This window comes from Miniopterus schreibersii, assembly GCF_964146895.1.
Source record: "Miniopterus schreibersii genome assembly, chromosome: 4".
Classification (NCBI taxonomy): Eukaryota; Metazoa; Chordata; class Mammalia; order Chiroptera; family Miniopteridae; genus Miniopterus; species Miniopterus schreibersii.
The window spans coordinates 101,707,194-101,730,781 of record NC_138105.1 but is presented as its reverse complement, the minus strand read 5'-3'; the positions used below and the strand labels follow the sequence as shown (position 1 = coordinate 101,730,781).

At 62.6% G+C, this 23,588-nt stretch overlaps 2 protein-coding genes across 8 annotated transcripts in view; one reads left to right on the top strand and one right to left on the bottom strand.

Moving 5' to 3' along the window:
* Nucleotides 1–1,405: 1,405 nt before the first annotated feature.
* Nucleotides 1,406–7,530, top strand: CYP2W1 (cytochrome P450 family 2 subfamily W member 1; the record flags this gene model as incomplete). 3 transcript variants are annotated; one of them, XM_081135147.1, is made up of 9 exons in its annotated part: nucleotides 1,406–1,588; nucleotides 2,580–2,742; nucleotides 2,968–3,117; nucleotides 3,185–3,342; nucleotides 4,604–4,777; nucleotides 5,112–5,250; nucleotides 5,374–5,547; nucleotides 5,917–6,058; nucleotides 6,245–7,530. In XM_081135147.1, the coding sequence occupies 9 exons, from the start codon at nucleotides 1,406–1,408 to the stop codon at nucleotides 6,606–6,608; spliced, it is 1,647 nt and encodes a 548-aa protein (XP_080991273.1). In that variant the 3' UTR covers nucleotides 6,609–7,530. The 3 variants fall into 3 exon arrangements, with proteins under 3 accessions (XP_080991273.1, XP_080991274.1, XP_080991275.1); XM_081135148.1 differs by having other exon boundaries at nucleotides 5,363–5,547; XM_081135149.1 differs by lacking the exon at nucleotides 5,374–5,547.
* A 972-nt stretch (nucleotides 7,531–8,502) lies between these two features.
* Nucleotides 8,503–23,588, bottom strand: part of CHLSN (cholesin) — a 72,157-nt gene continuing 57,071 nt past the window's right edge. For 3 of the 5 annotated variants that reach the window (XM_081133906.1, XM_081133905.1, XM_081133909.1), the window contains 3 exons: nucleotides 11,176–11,375; nucleotides 10,735–10,816; nucleotides 8,503–9,300 (listed from right to left, as the gene is read on the bottom strand). In XM_081133906.1, coding sequence (XP_080990032.1) covers nucleotides 9,112–9,300; nucleotides 10,735–10,816; nucleotides 11,176–11,375 — 471 coding nt within the window. In that variant the 3' untranslated portion in view covers nucleotides 8,503–9,111. Of the gene's footprint in view, nucleotides 9,301–10,734; nucleotides 10,817–11,175; nucleotides 11,376–16,251; nucleotides 16,366–19,556; nucleotides 19,685–23,588 lie in introns of those variants that run through there. The other 2 variants (XM_081133908.1, XM_081133907.1) reach the window with 2 other exon arrangements.

The following is a 23,588-nucleotide window of genomic DNA, read 5'->3' as shown; positions in this document are numbered from 1 at the left end:
TCTGGGATAATCCTGTGACTCAGCTCCAAGGTGGAGCCTCTGAGGATCCTCATCCTTCGTGCCTCCTGGTGTCCCCAGTCGTGCCCAAGGGGTTTTCGGTGGCAAAGTCACTGCTATATAGGCCCTTTTAGGATCCCTGCACCACCTGTTCCCATTGCCCTATCTCCTGGCTGAGCCTTGCATTCACAGGTGCTCAATAAAAGCTGCCAAATTAACTGAACTTCCCTGGACAGACAGGGCCCCCAGCCTGCACACCCAGTAGCAGCCTGGGAACTGGACTTGAAGACCCAGCAGTTAAGAGAGCTGTCCTCTCCCTCTGCATCCCACAGCTGTGCGGTAGGACAGGCCGCTTGCTCAGTAGTGAGCACTCCATCCCTGGAGGTGTGCAAGTCAGGCTGGGAGTGGGCAAGGGTTTTGCAGGGGCATGGAGGCACCCCAGGGGACCAGCCCCATGGTGAGGGGCCCAGGCTGTGGAGATGGGGCTCCAGCTGCCTCATGTCGGGGCAGGTGGTGTGAAGCAGGCCCAGCCAGTTCTGGTGCCAACAGCCTTCCCGCCCCTCCCAGCTCTTTTCCAAAGTGGAGCCTCCTCCCCGCCAGTCCGGCCACCAAGGTGAGGGAGACAGGAGTATGGCACAGACAGGCGAGGGCTCGGGCTTGTAAACCCAGCCACCTGTCACCCAGCGGCCCTGCCCCGCCCGGCCCTGGCTGTGGGGTGGGCCTCTCTGGCGGTCAGTTCCACTCTGTCCTGGTGCAGGCTGGTGCCTCCTGCCCCAGGTGACAGTGCTGATAAAGCCACCAGGGCGAGCTCACGTCAGAGCCTCGATGGGGGGATACACTGAGGCCCTGGGATTTGAGGCGTCTGCTGTGCGGAGACCCTCGAGGGCCAGCCGGGGTCTCCACACCTGGTACCTCCCACTGGCCCATCAGACAGGAGCTGGGTGGACACAGGAGGTGGTGGGTTTGAGAGAGGCCCACAGAACTCACACCCATGGGGTCCTGTGGAGAAGGCTCAGCATGGGGAGGGCGGGCTCCTCCCCTGAGCTGGGCCGGGTCCCTGAGTCCTAGGAGTCCTGGTTCTGACGGGGAGATTGAGGCAGAGGACCGAGACTGGCCAGGAGGGGCAGACGGGCCACCAGGGGTCCTCTCTGGCCGCGTAGTGGGATGCCTCAAACACAGGACACCTGCCCCCAGACGCCACGGGCCCGCTCCCTGAACAGACTCGACCCCACATTCCACACACGCCTGTCGCTTTAAGCAGCCTGGCTGTCCCCTGCAAACTGCTTGTTCCACATTCTCGGGGTGGTGGGGTGGGTGGGGTGCTGGCACGCCCTCTCGGAGGCCTATAAGGCACAGGGCGGGACGGTGGGCCCAGGGAGGGAGCTGGGGCCCCACTGCCGCTGTCCTCATGGCCCTGCTGCTCCTGGGACTCCTGGGGCTCCTGGGGCTCCTGGGGATCTGGGCTCTGCTCTGCCCCCGCCCCCGAGCCCCCTCCCCAGCCCCATGCTGGCCCCCTGGCCCACGTCCTCTGCCCCTCATCGGGAACCTGCATTTGCTGCGGGTGTCCCAGCAGGAGCGCTCACTGATGGAGGTAAGAGGGGTGGGCATCCTGCAGCTGCTGTGGCACCCGCTCTCATCTGAGGAAGCAGAGCCTTAGTTTTCCGGGACCCCTGTGAGTCAGGAGGTTCGTGGTCCAACTGTGCGCTGGCCTGGCAGGGGACACAGGGGCCCAATGTCCACCCTGTCTTGGGGAGAAGGAAGACACCACCCACACTGACAGAGATGAGCCATCCAAGGAGCAGGGAGCCAGGAGGACTTCCTGGAAGAAGCAGCATTTGAGAAGACCCTGAAGAAGGGCCAGGTTCGGGGCAGTGGAGGGGAGGGGCAGGTGCTCTAGGGAGTGGCACCACGTAGCAACAACAGGACCAGCACACACAGGTGCTGCCCACCTGCCCAGCAGAGGGGCAGCTGGGGTGCCTGCTGGCTGTGGCTCCTCCTGCCTGGGATGGAGACTGCAGCTGGGCGGGGAGGAGGGGGCCGCTATCGCCCACAAAGCGACCTGGACTGAAGCAGCTGCCCACCAGGCTGCAGGTACCAGGGTTCTGGGTCCCGGAGGCTGCCATCCGGCATGCAGGGGGCAGAGCGGGCAGTGGACTGGAGCGCGGGCCGAGGCCCAAGCCCCAGCTGCGGTGGGAAGATGGCAGCCCTCCTCACCCTCGGCGGGGATGCTGTGGGGACAGGCACAGAGGCCCCCAAGGCCAGCGCTTGCTGGCTCCATTCTGTGCCCTCACGTTGGCCAGGGGAGGTCAGAGTGGGACCTGCAGGCAGGCCCTGCAAGGGGGGGGCCTGGGGGACCTGGGGGACTGCTCCTGTGTAGGCCCTGGTCTCCTGGCACGGCCACCCTAGCACACGGCCCTCCAATCCTGCCCCCTGGAGTGTTCCCCTGGAAAGAAAACCCAGGACAGCCACACCCAGCACCAAAGGCAATGCCCACCTTCCTGGAGGGGTGCCCTGGACTCCACCCCCGACCCTGCTCCTGCTCTGTGGCTCCTGGGCCTTTGCTCATATGCCCCCCCCCCCAGCTCTCAGAACAGTATGGGCCCGTGTTCACTGTCCACTTTGGACGCCAGAAGACAGTGGTGCTGACTGGCTACGAGGCGGTGAGGGAGGCCCTGGTGGGCACGGGGCAGGAGCTGGCCGACCGGCCCCCCATTGCCATCTTCCAGCTCATCCAGGGAGGCAGGGGTAGGTTTGGGGGGGGAGGGGGTCCCCTCAGATGGGGAGGGGCAGTCACCAGCTCTGCTCTGGGGAAGGACAGGGTGTCCATGTGGCAGGCAGAGTGGGGGTGGTTGGTACACAGCACACCAGGAGGGGAAGCCAAGGCCAGCTCCTGGGGGACAGGCTGGGGACCAGAGTGAGCTGCCCGCCTGCATCTCCTGGGCTCGCTCCCCCCCCCATGTTGGCCCACAGGCATCTTCTTCTCCTCCGGGCCTCAATGGAAGGCCGCCCGCCAGTTCACCGTGCGCACCCTCCATGGCCTGGGTGTGGGGAGGGGGCCCATGGCCAACAAGATCCTGCAGGAGCTGAGGTGCCTCCTGGGGCAGCTGGACCAGTTCGGAGGTGAGCGAGGGCTGGGGACACGCCCTTCCCCCAGCCCCTCCCCACTGAGGCCTATCTCCCACCCCAGGACGGCCCTTCCCCCTGGCCCTGCTCGGCTGGGCTCCCTCCAACATCACCTTCACGCTCCTCTTCGGCCAGCGGTTTGACTACCAGGACCCTGTGTTTGTGTCCCTGCTGGGCCTCATTGATGAAGTCATGGTCCTCTTGGGGACTCCGGGCCTGCAGGTGAGAGGTTGCTGCTCCACACCTGGGGGCGGGGCAGGGAGCTCAGTGCCAGCCTGAGACAGGCGGGGAGGGGCCCAGTGGCCACCAGCCAGGAGAGGTGAGCTCGCCTAGAGAGGCAGCGCAGGACTCCTGCCGGTCCCGTTGCCCACACCCGTGGCTGTGCCAGCCCAGGCCAGGGCACTGTGCTACCCAGGAAGCTGGGGGTCTAGGGCAAGGGTCCTCATCTCCCCTCCCCACACCTTCCCATCAGCAAGAGACTCACCTGCTCAGAGCGGTGGGCAGGATCTGGGCCTCCGTGCCTGCAGGCCCCCCACCTGCACCACCCAGGGATCTTCAGGCACACGAATCACAAGTCCTGACCCTAAGAACGCCCACGATTGTGTGCATGTCATTCTTTCCCCAAACCTGGCACGTCCACGTTTGCAGCTCTGAGCACCGTCTCTGACCGTAGCTCATGAGAGCCTGGTCTGTACGTCACCTGTTCACAGGGGCCATAGCTCACAGGTACTTTCCACCCCACTCCTCCGACCAGTGTCAGGAGGTGACAAGGCCACGGCCTGCGCAGGGCTGGGACAGTGAGTCTAAGCCCTAAGTCTGGTCAGGGGAGCAGGTGAGGGGCCTCTGCGCCCCTGGGCGGGTGGACTTGGCCCCTAAGAAGGCCGGGCCGACCCAGGACCACCAGGGAGCCTCGGGGGGATGGAAGCCTGTAGCTCCCGGGGCAGCAGGGCCGTCTAGCCTCCTTCCACCCCGGCACTTGCTCCTCACAGCCGCACAATTTGTTCCCAGGGTCCAGTCATGCTCCCAGGTACCAGCTGCGCAGGTGCAGCCTGGGCGGGCATCTCGCGAGCACAGACTGCATGCTGACCGGGGGCCCATTCCCAGGGGCTGGGCGGAATCCTTCCCTTTTTTAATGGCAGCTGACTCAGTTATTTCCAAGGGCAACCTCTCCCTTCCACCGGCTTTGGTGGGTGGAGAGCGGGGCGTGACCACAGCCACCGGCACTAAGCTCCCAGGTGTGCTCCTTGGCACAGGCCCCTCCTTCCTGCCCTGGGACAGGTTTCCCCAGGCTGCTGGTCCCACCGGGCGGGGCTGTGGGGCCCAGTGCCCCGTGCCCGGCGCCCTCTTGTGGCCACAGGTGGCACCAGTCCCCCTTCCAGCCAGGACAAATGCACACACCTGAAGGATGGAGCCATCCCTCGCCTGGCGCAGCTGTGGAGCCTGAGCCCTCACCCTCCACCCTGCTGTCTCACCCCACCTCCAGCTGTTCAACATCTACCCCCGGCTCGGGGCCCTCCTCCAGCTGCACCGGCCTGTCCTGAGAAAGATCGAGGAGGTGCGGGCCATCCTGAGGACCCTCCTGGAGGCGCGGCTGCCCCCCAGGCCCAGGGGAGGCCCCGTGCACAGCTACATGGATGCCCTGATCCAGCAAGGCCAGGTGTGGGCGAGACCCACCCCACCACCTCAGAGGCCTGGGGAAATCCGGGGGCCCCGTGCAGGGTGGACTCACCTATTCCTGCACGTGTTCCTCCATCTCCTGGCTGGAGGCCTCTCTGAACCTCAGTCAACTCACCTGTGAAGTGGGGTTTCCCAGTTCTGCCTCAGGGGGTGGCTGGGAGGGTGAGGTGAGCTGGAACGGGCCAAGTGCTCAGAGGATCCTGGCTCTGCCCTTCCCGCCAAGTCTGTCTTCTGCCCCTTTTCTTGAGCCCAGGGCTGGTGGGGGGCCCATGGGGCCCACCTCCCACTGAGCCCTGCCCCACCCGCCTCTGCAGGGGAGGGACCCCGATGGCTTGTTTGCCGAGGCCAACGTGGTGGCCTGTGTCCTGGACATGGTCATGGCTGGCACGGAGACCACCTCGTCCACGCTGCAGTGGGCGGCCCTCCTGATGGGCCGCCACCCAAGTGTGCAGGGTGGGTGTGCAGGCCACACAGCTCACTTGTCCCAGCCCCCAGTGGGTGGGGGTCCCTAGGGGCCAGGGGAGGGAGGCTCGCCGGACACTGGCGCCGACCCTCTTGCCCGCAGCCCGGGTGCAGGAGGAGCTGGACCGTGTGCTGGGGCCCGGGCGGCCACCCCGGCCGGAGGACCAGCGGTCGCTGCCCTACACAAATGCTGTGCTGCACGAGGTGCAGAGGTTCATCACCCTCCTGCCCCATGTGCCCCGGTGCACGGCTACCGACACCCGGCTGGGCGGCTACCTGCTCCCCAAGGTGGGACGGCCAGGCCTCATCCACAACCCTGAGCCCAGCCCAGACCCTCACTCGCTCTTTCCACTACCCCTTGGGGTTGGGGGACTCTTGGGTGCCTGAAGCCAGGGCTCCCACTTGTAGGCAGGAGAGGGGCTTCAGAGCAGCAAACCTGGGGCCTGGGGCCTGGGGCCAGCAGGGGCTTCACCTGTGCAATGGGCTCACGTGTGCGAGGGGAGGCTTCCACGCTGAAGCGAGCCTCCACCGGGCAGGGGCTGAGGGGCCTCGCCCATCTTCCCGTCCTCCTTGGGGACCCTCTCTCCGTGCTCCTGTCTGGGGCCAGCCCAGGTGGACAGGGTGCCTCAGCTGAGCCTCCTGCTGCCCCACCCACAGGGCACACCCGTGGTCCCTCTGCTGAGCTCCGTGCTCCTGGACAAAACGCAGTGGGAGACACCAGACCAGTTCAACCCGGGACACTTCCTGGACGCCGACGGGCACTTTGTGAAGCGGGAGGCTTTCCTGCCCTTCTCTGCGGGTATGCAGACCCCCCTGGGGGCCTTGGGGCTCAGGCTCGGGACTTCCCCAACTCCCATACCCTACGGTCTGCTCGGAGCTGGGCGCCGACCTGCGTTCAGGCCACTCCAGGCTTTGCTCTCTGATTGCCCTCCCTTGCCCTCCCATCACCCCCACCGGCCAGCTCTGTGCCTCGGTTTCCCCACAGGCCGCCGCGTCTGCGTGGGCGAGAGCCTGGCCAGGACAGAGCTGTTCCTGCTGTTTGCTGGTCTCCTGCAGAGCTTCCGCCTGCTGCCCCCGCCTGGCCTTGGCCCCGCCAGCCTGGACACTGTTCCCGCCCCGGCCTTCACCATGAGGCCACCAGCCCAAGCCCTGTGTGCAGTGCCCAGGCCCCAGGGGCACTGACCGAGGCAGGTGTGGCCTGTGCTTTGGACAAACTCCCAGGGCCCAGGGAGGGTATGGGTCACTGCCCCTGGCTCGCAGCCTGTGGACAGATGGTCCCTCACCGAGCCCCTGGCCTCACCACAGCCCCGTTTGAGAGTGACTGCGGGCCCAGGCAGCTCTGTCCTTAGGGCTGGAGACGAGCCCCCAGGAGACCCATGGAGGCAGGCCATCTTCCAGGCCCCCGCACCCCAGTATCGACCACTTCCCTCATCTCTCCCCAGGCAGCCAGGGCCCCTGGTCTCTTTTCATCTGTCCCTCCTGCCCCAGGCTCCTGGGTTTCAGCCGTTGCCTCTGTCAGCACCAGGACCTTACCAGCCCTTTCCTGCCCTGCTTCCCCCATGGCCCATTGGTACAACCTTTCCTCAAAGTCTGCCTGACCCACTGCCCTGGGCCCCACTGAGCCCGACTGTGACCTTTCACCCCATTTCCCCTGTGAAGAAACGGGTGCAGCTAGGCCCCCACACTAGGCAGCATCGACGCCCCGTCCTCACGTGTGAAAAACAATAAAAACGAAGGGTGGCAGCTGTCGGGCTTCCTTCCACGTCACTCATCACCATGGAGACTGGGATGTGGGGTGCCCGACAGCCACAGACGGGACTCGACTGCAGGCCACTCCTCAGCATGGACTCGGTCTGGTCCCCACCAGATGCAGATGTGGCCGGCCCCCCATGGCCTTGACGCTGTGGGTCAGGAGGGGCCAGACAGGCCGGATGCAGGACCGAGATGCTGGGCAGACGGGCTCTGAATGTCTGTGCTCGGCAACCCTGCCTCTCGGCCTTGAGGGGAGGACCTTCGAGGCTGGAGGTGGCTCTTGGTGCCCCAGACCTACCGTTGGCTCCAGCTACACCACAGGTGCCTCCCAAGTCCATGAAAACCAAAACCACAGCCCCCAAACTGTGAGCAAACTCTCCAGGACACACAAACAGGCTGTGGCCTCAGCACCCAGGACTCCCAGGGAAGACAACCACCCGCTGATGGAGACCCCAGAGGAGCTGCCGCCAGCTACCTGAAGGGCAAACATGAGGAGCTGGAGAGCACATCCTGGCAGGGACCCGGTTCAGTGGCTGCCTGTCCTCAAGCCCCTCTAGCTCCACGCCTGGAGTGTTTGTGCATGTGACCATGTGAGCGTGCGCATGCTCGTGAGTGTGTATGATCAGGATTTGAGCTGCACCGATGAGCAGAGGACGAGCCCCTTGGGTTGCAACACAGCACGGTGGGGAAGCCGCCAAGACCCGGGTGTTGGATGGGAGGAGGTGGTATGACCCTCAGTTCAGGGCTGTGGGCTGCAGGTGAGTAGAAGCCAAGGCCCCAGTGGTCAGCAAGGGACCTGCCAGCCCCCTAGGGACATGTGGCCCCTCCTGAGCTGGGGTCACCCCTCCTCGGGGTCCTAGCCTCACCACTCAGAAGGGCCCCGCAACACAGGGTAATCAAGGCTGAGGCACAGCCAAGGCTGGGACGCCGCTTTGAGGCAACACCCCGAGGCGCGTCCTGAGTGCCAGGCAGCAGCTGCGTCCTCTGCCCATCCCCCGGAGGTCTGAGTGCTGCTGCTGCCTCCTCCCAGGCCACGAGCTGACCATGTTCCAGGCTGGGGCACCAAAGACCAGCCGGGCAAGTGCTAAAGGGACCTCGCCTGGGTCCTGAAGGACCAGCTGCGTGGAGGTGGCCCAGGCCCCAGCTGCCCGAGGCTCCTCCCAACTCACCCCCGAACGCAGCCTCTGGAGCTCGGCGCGCGGGGCCCTGCGGCCCCCAGGGTCTGGTGCATGCCCTCCTCTGGGGACAAGGGAAGCAGGTGCCCTCTGTGCAGACAGCGGCAGGTGTTTCCGGGCTGGGCAGCCGCGGGAGGGCCACGCGTGGGCACTGCTGCCACTGCGAGCGGTCGGCCTGCGGAGGGTCAGCCGGCAGCCCACCTGGGTGTGTCCTGGGGAGGCCACGGCAGGGACAGCTTCGTGGCTGCACACACACTCTCCCCCTCAGAAAATGCCCCTCCCAACCTCCAAGCAAGTGGGGATGAACCACACGGGATGAAAGCCATGGCCAGCAGGGCTGCTTTTATTGAAAACACAGCCAGTTTCCCTGCAGGCGGGCAGTGAGGCCACGCTTGACCTGAGCAGGGAGGTGAGAGGTGGACGGCCACAGCCCCGGAGGCTCGAGAGGGTAGGCCGGGGCCAGGAAACACGTGGCTTGCATGGGAGGGGCCACCAGACTGATGCGCGGGGCCCAAACCTGGGGTGCCCCCCTTAGCCGAACACTGATGGACAGCAGCTGGCGGGAGCGACTCTGCCAATCTCTAAGACCCCTGGGCAGAAAAACAGGCATTTCCCTCAACAAGCAACTTCCAGGGCCCGAGGGTGGCTGGCACAGGCCTGGCATCTCCAGGCTATTTCAGTGGCCTCATCCTGCTGTAAAGGGATGGAACCCGCCATCATCTATAAACCTCCCTGGCCAAGGAGGGTCAGGAGAGAGGTGTCCTTCCAGGGGTCTGGTGCCAGAGGAATGGGACATAGCACCTGGCAGCCTCAGGCCTGATAGTAACCCTGCTGTTCCTCGCTGGGCTCCCCAGCACACCCACTGGAAGGAGGCAGTCAGTGGCAGGGCTGCCCTGGCAGGAAGGGGCCCTCGAGACCGGGCACCCTAGGAGAGCAGCTGCAGCACCTGTCGGACGCGCTGGGTTTTCTCCAGCAGGGGGCAGTCTGGGCTGCTGGCGCCTGCCTCGTCCAGCTCCTGCATCAGGGCCTCAGCCTTCTGCACAGTCAGCTCACGGGCCTGGCCCTTCAGCCCCTCCAGGTACGCCAGCAGGGTAGAGAAGTGCTCATCGGGAACCTGCATGGGAGGGGACAGGAGCTGGTTAGCAGCCAGGGGGTGGCAGGTGGGTGTGGACATGGAGCCATGGAGAACCAAGATGCCTGCAGCGTGGGACCCCTGGCCCTGCAGCTGGTCTCAGGTCCACTGCTATGCCCACCACAGACTGAGGGCCTAGATGGCCAGTCAGCATCTGCACAGGAACCTAAGCCTGGCCTGTGCCCACTCTGTCCCTTGCTCTGGACAGGCTGGGGGTGGTGGTGGTGAGGCAGTCCTCTATCCCTGGGCTATCTCCTCCCCAATTTTAACTGGGGTTAAAGAGGCTGGTGGCTACCCTTTTTCAGGCCCCCTTGAAATGCCAGTAACTCACTAAGTAGATTTGTCTTAAGGAGACAGATGTGCTGGAGATGAATGACACCTGGACCCAAGGATGCGAGCTCACCCTGCCCGTCCCCAGGCCCAGAATGGCCAGGCCGGTTGCTTCTACAAGTGTATGAACATGTACTGCAGGTCCACCTAAAACATGGCACACTCCTCGGTTTCAAAACTACCGCAAAGTTACAGCCATGGAGACCGGGTGGCCCGGGCATGACAGATGGACGGACAGACAGACCGACCAACCATGGAACAGGACAGAGGGCCCAGAAACAAACTCTCATATCGACAGCCCACTGTTTCCCACAACTGGACGCCCACGTAGAGAGGCACGAAGCTGGACCCCTACCTCAGACCACATAAAGCTGAACTTGAGTAAGAGCTGGAACTATAAAGTTCTCAGGACACAGGAAAAGCCTGTGAGCTTGGGTCAGGCACCAATTTCTTAGATATGACACCAGAAACACAAGCAACTATAAAAAACAGATAAACTGGCATCATCAAAATAAAAACTTGCCCAGCTGGGTGTGGCTCAGAGGTTGAGCGTCGACCTAGGATTCAGGTGATAGGGGTGCGATTCCCGGTCAGGGCACATGCCCGGGTTGTGGGCTCGACCCCCAGTCGGGGGCGTGCAGGAGGCAGCCGATCAATGACTCTCTCATCATTGATGTTTCTATCGCTCTCTCTCTCTCTCTCTCTCTCTCCTTTCCCCTCTCTGAAATCAATAAAAATGTATTTAAAAAAATAGAAATAATAAAAATAAAAAAATTAAAACTTAAAATGGTAGATGTTGTGGTTCACGAATTTCATCTTAAGTCAAAAACTGAGCCATCAGGTGTGTAGATCCCTAACCCACTAGGATCAGCCAGTCAACTGTCCCTGGGCCCCAGACACTGAGACGGGTGCAGGGAGTTGGGTCTGGAGGCCAGCCCCCGTCCCAGTTCTATTTTAACTGGGCTCCCAGGACAGAGAGACTGGAAGGGCGGTGCAGGCAGGGCTGGGAGGCCCTCCCCCAACCCCCCCGGAGCACAGTGCAGGCAGGGCTGGGAGACCCCCCATCCCCACCCCCGGAGCACACACCTGGTCTTTGTCGTACATGTGCAGCAGCAGCCAGGTCTGCCGCGTCTTCTGAAATCTCCAGTCCTCGTGCTTCTGGGCCCAGCTGGAAGAGCAAGGACATGACATTTCAGGTTCCAGGCAGAAGGAGCAGGAGGGTTTGTCTGCACCAACTGGCCTGGGTGCTCTCTCTCTGGCTGTCTGCGGGGGTTCTGGGGGGGCCCCTCTCAGCCTGAGGGTGAGGACATGGAGCAGAGGGGCCAAAGGCCCGGGTGGGAGGGCGAGTCACTCCACACGTCCACTGCAGGCCCAGCTGCTGGCGAGAGCTGCCCAAGAACGCAGGCCCTGTGTGCCTGGGACCAGGGGCACTTCAGGGGTCCGCCACAGAGCAGGCCCAGGCCAGGGTGGGCCAGCACCAGCACCATCCTCCCAGAGGACCAGAGGCCGTGGGGCGCAGCCTCTTACCTACAGAGGTAGTCCAGGGCCAGCTGGGCGCCCGAGCGCTTGGCAGGCAGGGGCTGGGCTGGGGCCAGGGCCACGCCTGCCTCCCGCAGCCGCTTCCTCTCCGCCTTCTTCTGTTCCTTCTTCAGCTTCCTCTCTAGGACCCTCTTCTGCTCCAGGGACAGCTCTGGGGACAGCTCAGGGTCCGAGCACGCTCTTTCTCTCTGAAAGGCAAGCGAGTGCCCCCGTTAGGGTTTCGGGAAGCTGCACCTCCCTGCTCCCAGCCCTGCCCTCACCCAGGACTCGAGGGAGGTTGGCGGGGAAGGGGCTGCTGACTTCTGTGCTCTGGGGGACTGGGCCCAGAGCCCGCTATAGCTCTGACCACCCCAGACCGTCAAGAGCCGACTGACTGTAGAACCCACACTCCGGGCTCTGTGGGAAGCCCCAGTCTGAGGCCTGCAGAACCTTCCCCGGGAGCAGACTGGCTCTGGGGTCCCGTGTTCCTTCCACCCGGATTTCCCAAACCCTTCTGACATGAGCCCCTTGGACTGAGGATAGTAGGAGGTGCCCCTGTGCCCACCCATCCCTGGGCTGGGAGAACACGCTGGTGGCCGCTGGCTGTCCCCTCTGACAGACAGGGCTGCGGCCTCCCGATGCAACCTTTCCCCAGGCAGGAGCTCGCAGGCGGTGGACAGCAGGACAATGGCCGCAAAGCAGAGCAAAGCAGAGCAAAGCAGAGCAAAGCAGAGCAGAGCGGACTTCTGGCTCCCCCCTTCCTCTGCCCCATCTCCCATGTGCCCCAGCAGGTCCCTCATAAAATGCCAACCCCTTGACAACCTCTGTGTTCCCACTCAGCACCCCGCTCCTTCTGGAATCTCTTAAGTCAAAACAAAACCCCAGCTCTGCCCAGGTCCTCCCTCCTCCTGGAAAGCCAGCTGGAATTGAGCAGCGTGAGGGCCGCAGGGATAGCAGCCTCAACAGGAGGCACACGCGACCTCCACCCTTAGCACAGGGCTCACAGACCAGGCCCTTAGCGAGGGGCTCAGGCCTCGGGCCCGGAGGCGCCTCCAGATGGGCCTCCTGTCTTGGGCATGGTGGCCACGGCATGTGCCATGCGTGCAGACAGCCACTGCGGGACAGAGAAGCCCAGAGGACGGGGCAGCAGGGGCTCTGAGGGCATTTGTGTTTGAGGGGGGTGCCAGGTCCAGGACAGCAGTGTGGTGATGAGCATGGGAGGCCACAGTGGGCTGGCTGGGCAGGCCCCACAAAAAGGGCAGTGAGAAGAGCAGGCAAACCGTCCTGCAGCCTGGCCGAGGTCTTGACGAAAGGTCAGGGCACAGGGATGGCCTGGGCTTTAACACTGACCCTAAGGAAGGTGGGCAGGTTGGGAGGTGGGATGGGTGGGGAGCTCCCGCCCCATGACGGGGCACCTTCCCAGGGCCCCAGCTGTCCCAGGACATGGCCCCTGCCACCAGCCCCGGACCCTGCAGGATGCTGGCTGCTGTTTCGGAGGCGGAAGGGACCTGGTCATCGAGACAGGAGCCCTGCCCCGCTCCCTGAGGACTCCCTGTGTGCTCTGCGGGCTCAGCGACAGCTGGGAGGGGGCACAGGAAGGAGGCTGGAGGGGCAGGGCAGGGCCACAGCAGGGACTAGAAAAGGGCATGGCCTGGCCTGGGCTGGGGGGAGAGGGTGGAAGAGCCTTAAGAAAGCCAGGCAGGGCAGGAAGGGGTGGACCTCACTGGCCCGGATACACTGCTGTGTCCTCCCCACAGATCCCTATGGGTCAGACTCGTTCTCAGAAGAGCTCTGGGGGTGGGCAGCAGAGGAGGCAGAACTGCAGGGTGATTAGGGTAGGGGCTCCCACCCCAAGCTCTCCTCCCAGCCTTTGTGGACCCGTTTGTGATTCACTTCACACTGATGGCCCGCCTGCCTCGGGCATATGCAGCACACAGGTGGGCTCAGGTCAGCATCCACACCTGCCAGTAACCACGGGCCAAGGGGTACAGAGAAGAGGTGCACCTGGCTGCATACCCCCCATGTGGGGTACCAGGTCTGAGCCCTGGTGGCTGCCCACAGCACCAGGTGTGCCCCAGAAGGGCCTTGGCTTTCCTTGGAGACATTAACATGCCCTTGGGGTTCCGGGCTGCCCAGTGTGGGCTTTGTCCTGAGACATCACACAAGTTCACTTGGTGGGGGTGGGTGCCCCTCCCCACACCGCGGTCCGACACACACACAGTGCACTCGGTGACAGGCTGAAACATGCACCTGCTCACCACCCGTGCCTTCTCACTGGATCACACCGTTTACAGTGTGTGCTGGGCACCCTGTTGAACCTCAGGGCTAGGGGAGGCTCCGAGCACTGCAGTCTCGGGACAGCACCCACCCCCCACGTCACAGACGTCCAGTCACTGGCTCTGGCCGGAGCTCAGGCTCCATGAGGGTCAACAGCGGCTCTCTGTGCCCAGAGAAAGGGGCCATTGTCTTTCCCAGAGCTCTCAGAGCAAAGATAAAGGGCTGGGGGAAGGAGGCTGGGCCCTGGCCCTGGGTGCCCTGGACACATGGGCAGGAGCTGCCTGCCGAGGACACTGGGAGGAAGCTGCTGTCCCCGGCGTGCAGGGTGGTCAGAACCCTGGATGTGCCATCCTGCTGAAGTCAGACTTGGGGAAGCAGCCCTGGACTGAGAGAGGGTGGTGGACAATGCTCACAGGCCTGGGAACTGAGCTGGCCCTGCACCAGCACAGCTGGACAAACCACAGGACCCTCCGAAATTTTCCACTTGTACTTACAAGGATTTTCAAGGCAAGGGAAATGGTTTTCCTTGGTGAGATGTGTGTGGAGCGCACAACTGGATGGGTGGGTGGGGGCCTCTCCCCTGACCTGCCCCAGCAAGGCCTGGAGGCCACCCGGGGCCCAGGATCCAGAGCGCACAGTGGACTCACTTCTGCCTGGCTCCATGCCAGAGTGACACCTTACACTGGTCGGGCACATTTTATTTTCCAAAATGTGATGTGAAGGAAACGTAACTCCAGCAGGAGAGACCTAAAGCTCAGCCCTAATTTAAATAATTACTCAAACTCCTGACTACGGCCATCCCCAAGGCCACCCAGCCCAGACCCTCCAACCCTCCAGAGTGAATCCCCACACATAGGGCACACATGCACACACACAGCCACTCCGCTCTACAGCCAAGCCCCTGCCCCAGCAGGACCCAGGGCTACCACCCTGATGCTGGCGGAGGGGTCTGGAGCAGGGTGCACAGGCCTCCGTCCAGAGACGAGACTTTCTGTTCCCAGGAGCCTTTCATCACGGGCAGAACCAAGCTTTACTTAGTGAGCCTCACACTAAGTGTCAGGGTCTGGCGTCCACTCCATCAGAAATGCCACCAGAAGGTGGAGGCTGCGAGTGAGCTGCTCTGACAGAGGCCTGGGGTGGAGCCAGGAGAGTGGGACTTGTGGTGGTGCCACTGATCTGTCCCCAGAGCTCACACTGTCCTTTTGGTGACTGTTGGATGGGAGAGACATGGAGGGCGGGGGCGGGGAGGCAGCTGGCCAGCTGATCACAGCAGATGCCCAGGACTGGGGGCCAGCCTGCTGCAGGGCCTGCGTTTCCACAGGGGAGCACCTGTATCCTCCACCTCCCCAAACCCAGGCAAAAGCCACCAACCAACCACCCCACAGCACCAGTGGGTTAGGTATGTGTTGAAAATACCTGAACAAAACATGTGCTGTAAAGCATGCCGCAGAGGGGAGGGTGCTAAGATTAGGAGGAAAGTGACCTGAGTTGGGGAGGGGGTGGGTAAGGGGGGCTGCCAGTGGAGGCTGGGGCTTGGGGAGAGGCACACTGCTGGCTCAGCCCTGTTTACAGATGCAGGCAGTTCCAAAGGGCAGCCTCTGGCCTGAGCTGGATGGAGCCCCTCCCCCCAGAGCGGCACCAGAGGCCCCTTAGGGGGACTGAGCCTTAACCACAGCTATGTGTTTGTAAGCCTAGCCTTTGGCTGCTGTCTGCTGACCCTTGAGTCTCTGCCCTGAAGCCAGCCCTTACAGAGCCCAGAGCTCAGGGACAGGCAGGAGGCTGGAGACTGGAGCCCAGAGCAGAGAAGCTGGTCCCAGAACCACACATCCCAGCTGAAAAGCCCCCTTCCTTACGCCCTGAAGCCAGGGGTCAGGGGTCCCACAGGTAGAAGCCCATGTCTCTACCTGCGAAGTCAGAGACTATACTTTTACTAGACCTACTACCCCAATAATTAAAATTCAAAAGGGTAACTCACGACAGCAAATTACTTTTTCCCTTTTCTAAAAACAATGAAGAACAAGAGGGAGTGGTTCCCACAATTTTTAAGAAACCTTTTATTCTGAAACAACTAGACGCACCCCACGTGCCTGCACCATTTCCCAGGTGCTAACCCTGGGAACCAGAGCCACGGCCGCCGCCAGGCTCCACCAGGCCACACACAGTATCCGCTCAGCAGATCTGTTACAGCCAATGATACAGAGATGCGGGTACAGACTGTTATGTTCTTTACAGACTAATCTCCCCCCACCTCCTCACTCAGCCAAAACATTTGGCTAAACCAACATGTGAGTGACACTGAGTTACCTTCTTGCTGCCACAGAATGGAATGTGGTAAGCTTTCCCTCTTCATTTGTTTGCAATATTCTGATTAAAGTGAAAGTTACTTCAGAGAATTTGCACCTCAGCAGTTGAGAAGGCTTTGACGAACCATATAAGCTACTATGAAAACCCAGCCAAGTTCCCATGAGCTGGGACACTCCGTGGTGCGTCCATGGGCCCTGCGCGTGGCGGGCCGTGTGGGGCTGGCACGTCGCCCTCTGCAGATCCTGGGCTGTCGCTGTTGCAGAGGCAGACACGGGCTCTGGCCTCGAGGAGCTCACAGCCGGATGCAGGTGAGCTCCTGGAGGACAGGGAGAGTGGCTGCCCCGGTCCGGAGTGGTGCAGGTGGAAGGCTCTCCGGGCAGAGCTCAGCTTCTTGATGGGAGTCCTGCGCAGCCTGTGGACCCCGTCTCAGGTTTTAAGAGCACCAAACAGAACACACGGGACACACAGGGGAACGAACTGAAAGATATCAGAATATAAGATCACCTGTGCTTCATTACCACCTGATAACCAGCAACTGTAGGCTGAGCCGCAGGCCGGTAACTCTGGGATCTCCCCCACCTGGAACATGCCCCTTGCAGGCCTCCCAACGCCACTGTGGTCTGCTGCCAACATTCACAGTGGAAGGAAATGCTCAACTGTGGTTAAAGGGAGAAAATTCAGACCTATTTTTTTTCTTACCCAGGTTCAAACTCCCCGAATTTGTGAGATGTGGTTAAGAACAGTGCCCCAACCAGAACCTGGCCCCCAAGCCCTCTGCTTTGACCCCACAGGACAACCTGGAAAAAGGCTAGGCTCTCCTTGGGAATCCCCTCCCCAGCCCACCCCTTTCCCATCCAAACCCACCCGGCCCTGCCTTTTTCCACCTGGGCCTCCGAGGCTGTGATGAGACTGCCAGATCCTCTCACAGCAGCACACATGGGCACACCGCCAGAGGGCTCCAACTCCAGAATGTGACAGAGCCGACCTCCTTCCTCGGTTTAGTGATGAAGATTGAGGGGTAAGGTCTTGTCCATGGTCAAAGGACAGTGGCAGGCGGGGACACCTGTCCTTATAGGACAGGACAGTGCTCTGGGAGGGCCTTCACACTGACCGTGGCCTTGGCTGACAGTAGGCCCTGCCTCCTGATACATCCTAGCTGGAGAGAGTTCAGAATCGACTCTTCCTCAGGGCTGTGAGCTGGCAAGAGGAAGAAGGGGATGCCCACAGGGTCTGTGGCGGACGGGGAGATGGCAGGTGTCAATGACAAATGCAAAACACATCACCTCTCCCCATTACCTTGTAAGCCAGAGAACAGTCAGCAGCCAGCCCTTCTCTGCCACAGCTCAGAGCTGACTGGCAGAAATTCCAACACACCGCCCCTCCCACAGGTACACCGTGGGTGGGCCCAGGAAGGACACCTTGGCATTATCACTAAAGGGCTCTGAGCCCGGAAAGTTTGAGCCCAATGTGGAACCGGGCAATCCTAGGGCCTCCAACAGGGCACCGCCCAGGACAGTGGTCCAGGGCAAAGGTGGGTCTGATGCCTCAGGGGACATTGGTGAGGCTCCAGGTGGCACAACATGTGAACACACTGAGATGCAACCGAGGCTCTGCCTGGGCCCGTGGGAGAAGGGGGCTGCCAGCAGCTTTGGCAGTGGGGACACTGTGGGTCGGGGTGTTGGGGAGGAATGAAGAGCACTGGTTTTGGCCAGTGCACAGGATGTGTGCAGACGTACAGCGGTGCCCGCAGGCTGGGAGCGCACCGGTGTGCAGGCTGCCTGCTCCCTGCTCCCAGGCTGCAGACACATTCCTCAGGGCCTACAGCGTGGGGCGGGACGGGAGATACGCAGGTTCCATCAGGAAAATCTCCATTCCAAGGAGGAGGAGCTGATAAGAAGGCCTCTCGATTACTGAGCACCTTGCTGGGGCTCATTTCCAGAGAGATCCCTCCCTGCTTTCCCAAGAGCCGAGGGTCTCTTCTTATGAGGGATGTGTGTGAAAACCGCTGCTCCTTCATGGCCGTCTTTAAGGCCCCTGAGAACAGGAGTCCCTGGAAGAGCCCCCCCCATAGCTGAGGCACAGGACACAGCACCCCCAGGCCACCGCCCTCAGTCCGGCGGCCCCATAGCCCCTCACAGCTGCACGGAGATGGGCATTGCCACCCTAAGGGAAATGGCTAACTGCTCGGTCAGAGGAGGGACCAAGCTGAGTCTCATGGCTCCAAGATCCCAGGGCCGCCAGTTCCCACTGTGCCCTAGAATCTCAGCTAGGCCTTTGGGCTGATGTCACCCACACTGAGGGCAAGCACACAGGCCCTTTTGCACGAGCTCTGTTTATGCTGCATAGGGCCGCCCAGGGGGTGCCCTGACTTTAGGCACACGGACACCGAGTGCCCGTTTACAGTGCTCCCCAGGTCTCATTACTAGCAGCCACGGAGGGCTTGGAGCCGCTGCATTCTGCACCGCCGCAGTTTGAGGTGGAATGTCAGTTATGGCTGCAAACAGAAAGGCAAAGATCCTGTACACGTCACACTTCCACGTAACAGGCTGCTGCGCTCTGCAGGTCCCAGCCATGCCCACCTCCTTCCTGCTGAACTTCAGCCCGCCTGCCCTCCACCGCTGCGTCTGTTTTTATCTGGAAACAAAGTTCTGGCGGAGGGACGCAGCATGCACAGAGCTGACAGTAATAAGCACGGAGTGGTAAACGCATTTAGAAACCGTAGTTAAAACACGTAAGATGTACTTCTCAACTTTCAAAACTCAGCTGACAGTCCCTGCTGGCTAGGCGGTGTCAGTTTGCCACTTTAATGACAATCTGATTCTTGTTTTTTTGTGAGAGAGACACACTGATTGGTGGCCCCCCCCCACAGACACACACGCCCCGACCCGGCAGGGATCAGGCCTGCAGCTCAGGCACGTGTCCTTGACCAGGCATCGAACCTGTGACCCTTGGGTGCAGGTTCAAAGGCCAGCACGCTGACCAATGAGCCAGACCAGCCAGGGTGACAACCTGATTCTTAACGTTGCAACACATGCCCCCAGGCTGCAGACACCCGCCCCCGCCGATGCGGGGGCTGGGCTCCGGGGGCGGTGCCCACCCGTCGCCACCCCGGCCCCGCCCCCCCTCGACGGCCAGGCCCGGGTGGGAGGGACCCGGGCCCGGGGCCCCGCCCGGCCGGCCCTCCCCGCCTCGCCGGGCCCCCGGTCCCGCTGCCCGGGCACGAGGGGCCGCGAAGTCCCCGCTGCGGGGACAGAGAGCAACACGCAGAACACAGGACGCCGTTCCGGCCGCCGAGCGGACGCAGCAGGCGCTCCGCCGAGAGTCCAGCGCATCGCCGCCCGGGCCCGCCCGCGGGGGACCCCTCCCTCCGCAGCGCCCCGCGCGCGGCACAGGCGGTTCCCGCCCCGCCCGCTGGGGTAGCAGCTCCGCGGGGTCCCGCTCGCGGCCCGGGGGCGGGCGGGGGGCAGTGCCAGGCCGCCGGGGGGCGGGGCGCGGCCCGAGACGAGGGCCCCGCGGGCCCGGTGCGCACACGCCCGGCCTGCAGCGGGGGCGGCGCCGCCTCTCGTCGGGGACGGGGACGGAGAGCAGGGGCCCGGCCGCGACCCCAGGACCCCCGAGCCCCCCGGGGGGGCGCCCCGCCCTCACGGCGACGCCGGCTCTGGCCCGGGCCCCACGGCGGAGGCCGGCGCGGGGGGGGGGGGCGCCCCCGGCCTGGACCCCGCGGCCCCCGGGAGCTGCCCACCGCGCCCGCGAGCCCGTGCGGGACGGACCCCGCGCCCGGCGCCCCGCGCCCCGCTCGGCGCACTGACCTCCGCGTCCCCCGCCGTCGGGTCTGCCCGCGCCCCGCCCTCAGCCCGCGCGCACTGCGCATGTCACGCTGGCCCGGCGCGGCTGGAACCAGATCCAGCCGGCTGCACGGAGACGCCAGCGCGCGTGCGCCCGGCGTGTGGGCGTGGCCCGGGAGGTGGGCGTGGCCCGGTGGGCGGAGCCGGGCGCTCACGTGGGCGCGGACCCCAGGCCGACCGCGCCGGGCGGGGCGGGCGCCGGCGGACCCCCCGCGGGGTTCCCGTCGGACCGGGCGGCCCAGGACAGGAAACGGCGGCTTGGGGCGGCTTGGCCGCGGCTCGGCCTCCGAGTGGCCGGCGCTGCGCCTCCGGGCCGGTGCCCACGGTCTGCCCGTCGCAGGCCTTGCTTTCAACCCTCCCCGGCAGCCTCCCCACACAGGAGGCAGGAACTCCACCCCTCGCCGTGCCCTCCCCCGCTGCTCCCCACTTCCCTGCACGTATCACCAAGTCTAACGGCCAGGCTTGGGCTGGGCGCTGTCCCTATTCCCACTCGCCCACCACCAGCGGCAGGGGCCCTGGGTTCCCAGAACCTGGCCTGTTTCCCCCCCAGGGCCTTTGCACAGGCTCCTCCCTTTGCCTGCAGCGCTCACCACTCCTCGCCCTCACTCCAGATCCCAGGCATCCACCTTCTCTGCTTCACCCGCTGAGCAGCCCCCCAATACCATGGTCCCCCAGCGCTCCTGGGCACAGCGACAAAACCCTCTCGGAGTTCTGATTAACGTGGCCCCCCCGTGAGCCCACAAGCATGGGGAGCAGCTCGCCACTGCCCTGACGTCACCCAGCAAAAAGCAGGAGCTCAATAAAGGCTCACGGAACCAATGGATGAGTCACACCACTCCTTTCTCGCCATAGGAACAGCTTAAACCTCCCCTAAGGCAAGACTGCAGATCAACTTTATGATCCAAGGGAAAACCACACTCCAGCAGCCAGGAGCCTGGCAGGGCCTTTCTCACCCACCCCTCTGGCAGAGGTCAGACGCCAGCGGCGGCAGGACAGCCTGTACTCCAGCTGCTGAGGGTGCTCTAGAAGCCCTTTCTTCCCTGGCTAGCGGGTGTGGGCTTCCTGCTTTGGGTGTGGGTGTCCCAGCTTCCCAGCCTGATAAGGATCTCCAGGATCTGGAGCCAGGACGGCGTCTTTTTGTGTTTTTCCTCTTGGCCATTTCCCTGCTACTCACAGAGATCAGCACACAGAGGGTTGCTCAATCCTGGCGGTGGGGGCAGGCCAGGGACCACTGAGGCCTTGACCAGAGCCAGATGGATGCAAGGAAGGTGGAGGGCAGGGTGGGCGCCTGCCCACTGCCACGGCCAGCCTCCGTGCTGGGCGAGCTCACTAGTGCTTTCTTGTTTAATCCCTGTGATGTTGGTACCAGTGTCTCTACTTTACAGATGAGGTTGAGACTCAGAATGGTTAAAAGTTTCTGAGATTGCCGGTTTCATGCAGTGAAACCATGCTGGGTCTCCCGAGTGCCAGAGGCTCTGTGTGCTGACTTCCTGGTGCCTTCCACTGTCAGCCCTCAACCCAAGCGGGACTCATCTGCTTTCTCACCCCTCCATCCTGTTCTGCAACTCAAGCGGGGAGCTGGCCTGGCATCAGGGTAGACAGACACAGAGATGCCAGCTGAAGACACCACACGCAGGGACCCAAGGCTCAGGGCGGCCTTCACTCCCGCTCCCAGCCACCCTGTCACCCACACTTTACAGAGAAGGAAACCAAGGCTCAGAGAGGGTATGCAGTGCGCCAGGTCTGCCTACTCCCAATCCAGGGCTCCCTCCTAGGCCCTTCTGACCTGGGATCAGCCTTCAGGACATGCTCTGTCCCCCAGGCCACACACCAAGGCACTGGCCACTCACTGCACACCTGGGGTTTTGGTACCTCGAAGAGCCCTGAGGGCCTTTGGGGACAAGATCCAGCTGGTAGAGTGGGAGGGTGTGACCAGGAGGCCCTACCTACTGTGTGAACCTGGAGGCAGCAGCTGGGTCCACCCCAAGGGAACTGAGAGACCCCAGAACCCACACACTCCAAATTATCTCAGGGGCTCCTGGTCAGAAGTGGGTATGTGACAGGGACCCTTGTGTTGCACAAATACTTGTCAAGCAACTTAATCCCGACAGACTAAATGCGAATATACTGTGGGAACAAAACAAAAGTGCTGCCGTCGCAGACTGCCAGGCTGCACCCGAACCCCAGCGTGACAGTGTCAGGGGTGGGCGAGGGGGTGATCAATTCACAGACGGGGCCCTCATGATTAGTGTCTTCTAAGAAGAGGCCCTTCCACTGTGGAAGGACAGGGAGGAGACGCCGCCTATGAATCAGGAAGGGGCCCTCAGCAGATGCGGGACCTGCCTCCATAACCAGAGGGATAAATGTGGCTCTCAAGCCACCAGGCTGTGGTGATGGAGATGCCTGCCGCAGTGAGATTACCTAAGAGTCTCTAACACTGAGAGATGATCACGTAGGTTAGACAGAGCCCATTTATTTACGTTATGTAAATGTAAATGGTTGTGGGAGAATGGAGGTCAAGGAAAATGCTGTCAGGAGGTGACCCCCGAGTAGAGACCTGGAGGTAAGAGCACAGCCTGGCTGTTTGGGAGAGAGGTGGTCCAGGCAGAGGGGACAGCTACCACCCAAGTCCTGGGGAGGGGTGCAGAGGCCCCACAGGGCGGAGAAGCCAGGGTGGCTGTGGACACCCCAGGGGGCTGGCGTCCTAGAAGCTCCAGTGGCTGCCGAACCTTCTCCAAAAGGCAACAAGTATGAGCTGTCAACACCAGGCGCCGTGCCCTGAGGTCACATGCAGCTCACTGCGGAAGAAATAGGTATGTCCCACGTGCACACGCTGAACCAGGCGCCTGGCTGGTAAGCATGCCCGGTTTCCAGGAGAACTATCACTGTGGGATCCGCAGGAAGGCTGTAGGGGTTCAGAGAGCCACCTGGACACAGATACCTGGTCACAGCCTGCATGGTTCCTGCAACACCACTTCCCTCCCCTCAGCCCCACTGCCCAGGTAAGCAGGGTCTGCTGTCAAACGAAAACAAGGGGGAGCAAAGCAAAACAGTGCTGGCCTTTGCTGGGCCCTCCAGCACTAGGTTCTTCTCCCTGCAGCTGGCCCCTCCCTCTCACTGGGTGGCGGGGCCCTGCAGTCCCTGGAGTAATGTAGCCCCAACACCTTGGCTCCGGAACCCATGCCCACGCCCACCGGAATCCTAGGAAACACATCAAGAAGCATGAGCACAGCTCTGCACAACCTCTTCCAGAAAACGAGGGGGGTCACGTCCCCAAACCAGTGCTGACCCAAATCCCGCAGGAATATTAAGGCAAAAACCCTGCTCGGCTACATACGGAAAGAATGATATACCAGGACCCACCGGTGTTCATTCCAAGATGCAAGGCTGGTTCCACGCTGAAGAACAAACCCACATAACCCACCTCAACAGGCTAAAGAAGAAATATCACGTGATCTTATCAATGGACGCAGAGACATTTGACAAAATTCAACATCCATTCTCGACGTAAATTCTCAGGAAACTACGAAAAGAGGGAGCTTCTTCAATTTGACAGATGACCCCTACACACCTCAGCCCCCAAAGAGCAACAAGGCAGCAGACCCAGTCCCACCACTGGGGCCCTCCACGCCGTCCAGCAGCAGCCTCGTGCCCGCCGTCTGGAAACCAAAGGCCTGCACACCCACACACCCATGCCCACGCCCGCTGACAGGCCCTCAGGAGCGGGTTTCCAAGAAGCATTTCCACCGACACCGGCACCTGGCCTGCTGAGGTCCAGCTCCTGTCCCGGTACCCACGTGCGCAGATGACGCACTCCAGGCCCCGGCGTGTTCTCACTCCACCCCCAGTGTTCCCACAAGCCATGTGCTGCCCTACCCCACCCCCTCCTGAGGCCTGGCTGTGGGGAGAGCTGGGCAGGCGGTGAAGGCAGGCTCCAGTGGGGTGTGGGGTAACAGCTGAGCGAGGCTGGCAGGGGAGCCGCTTGTCTTGGCAGCT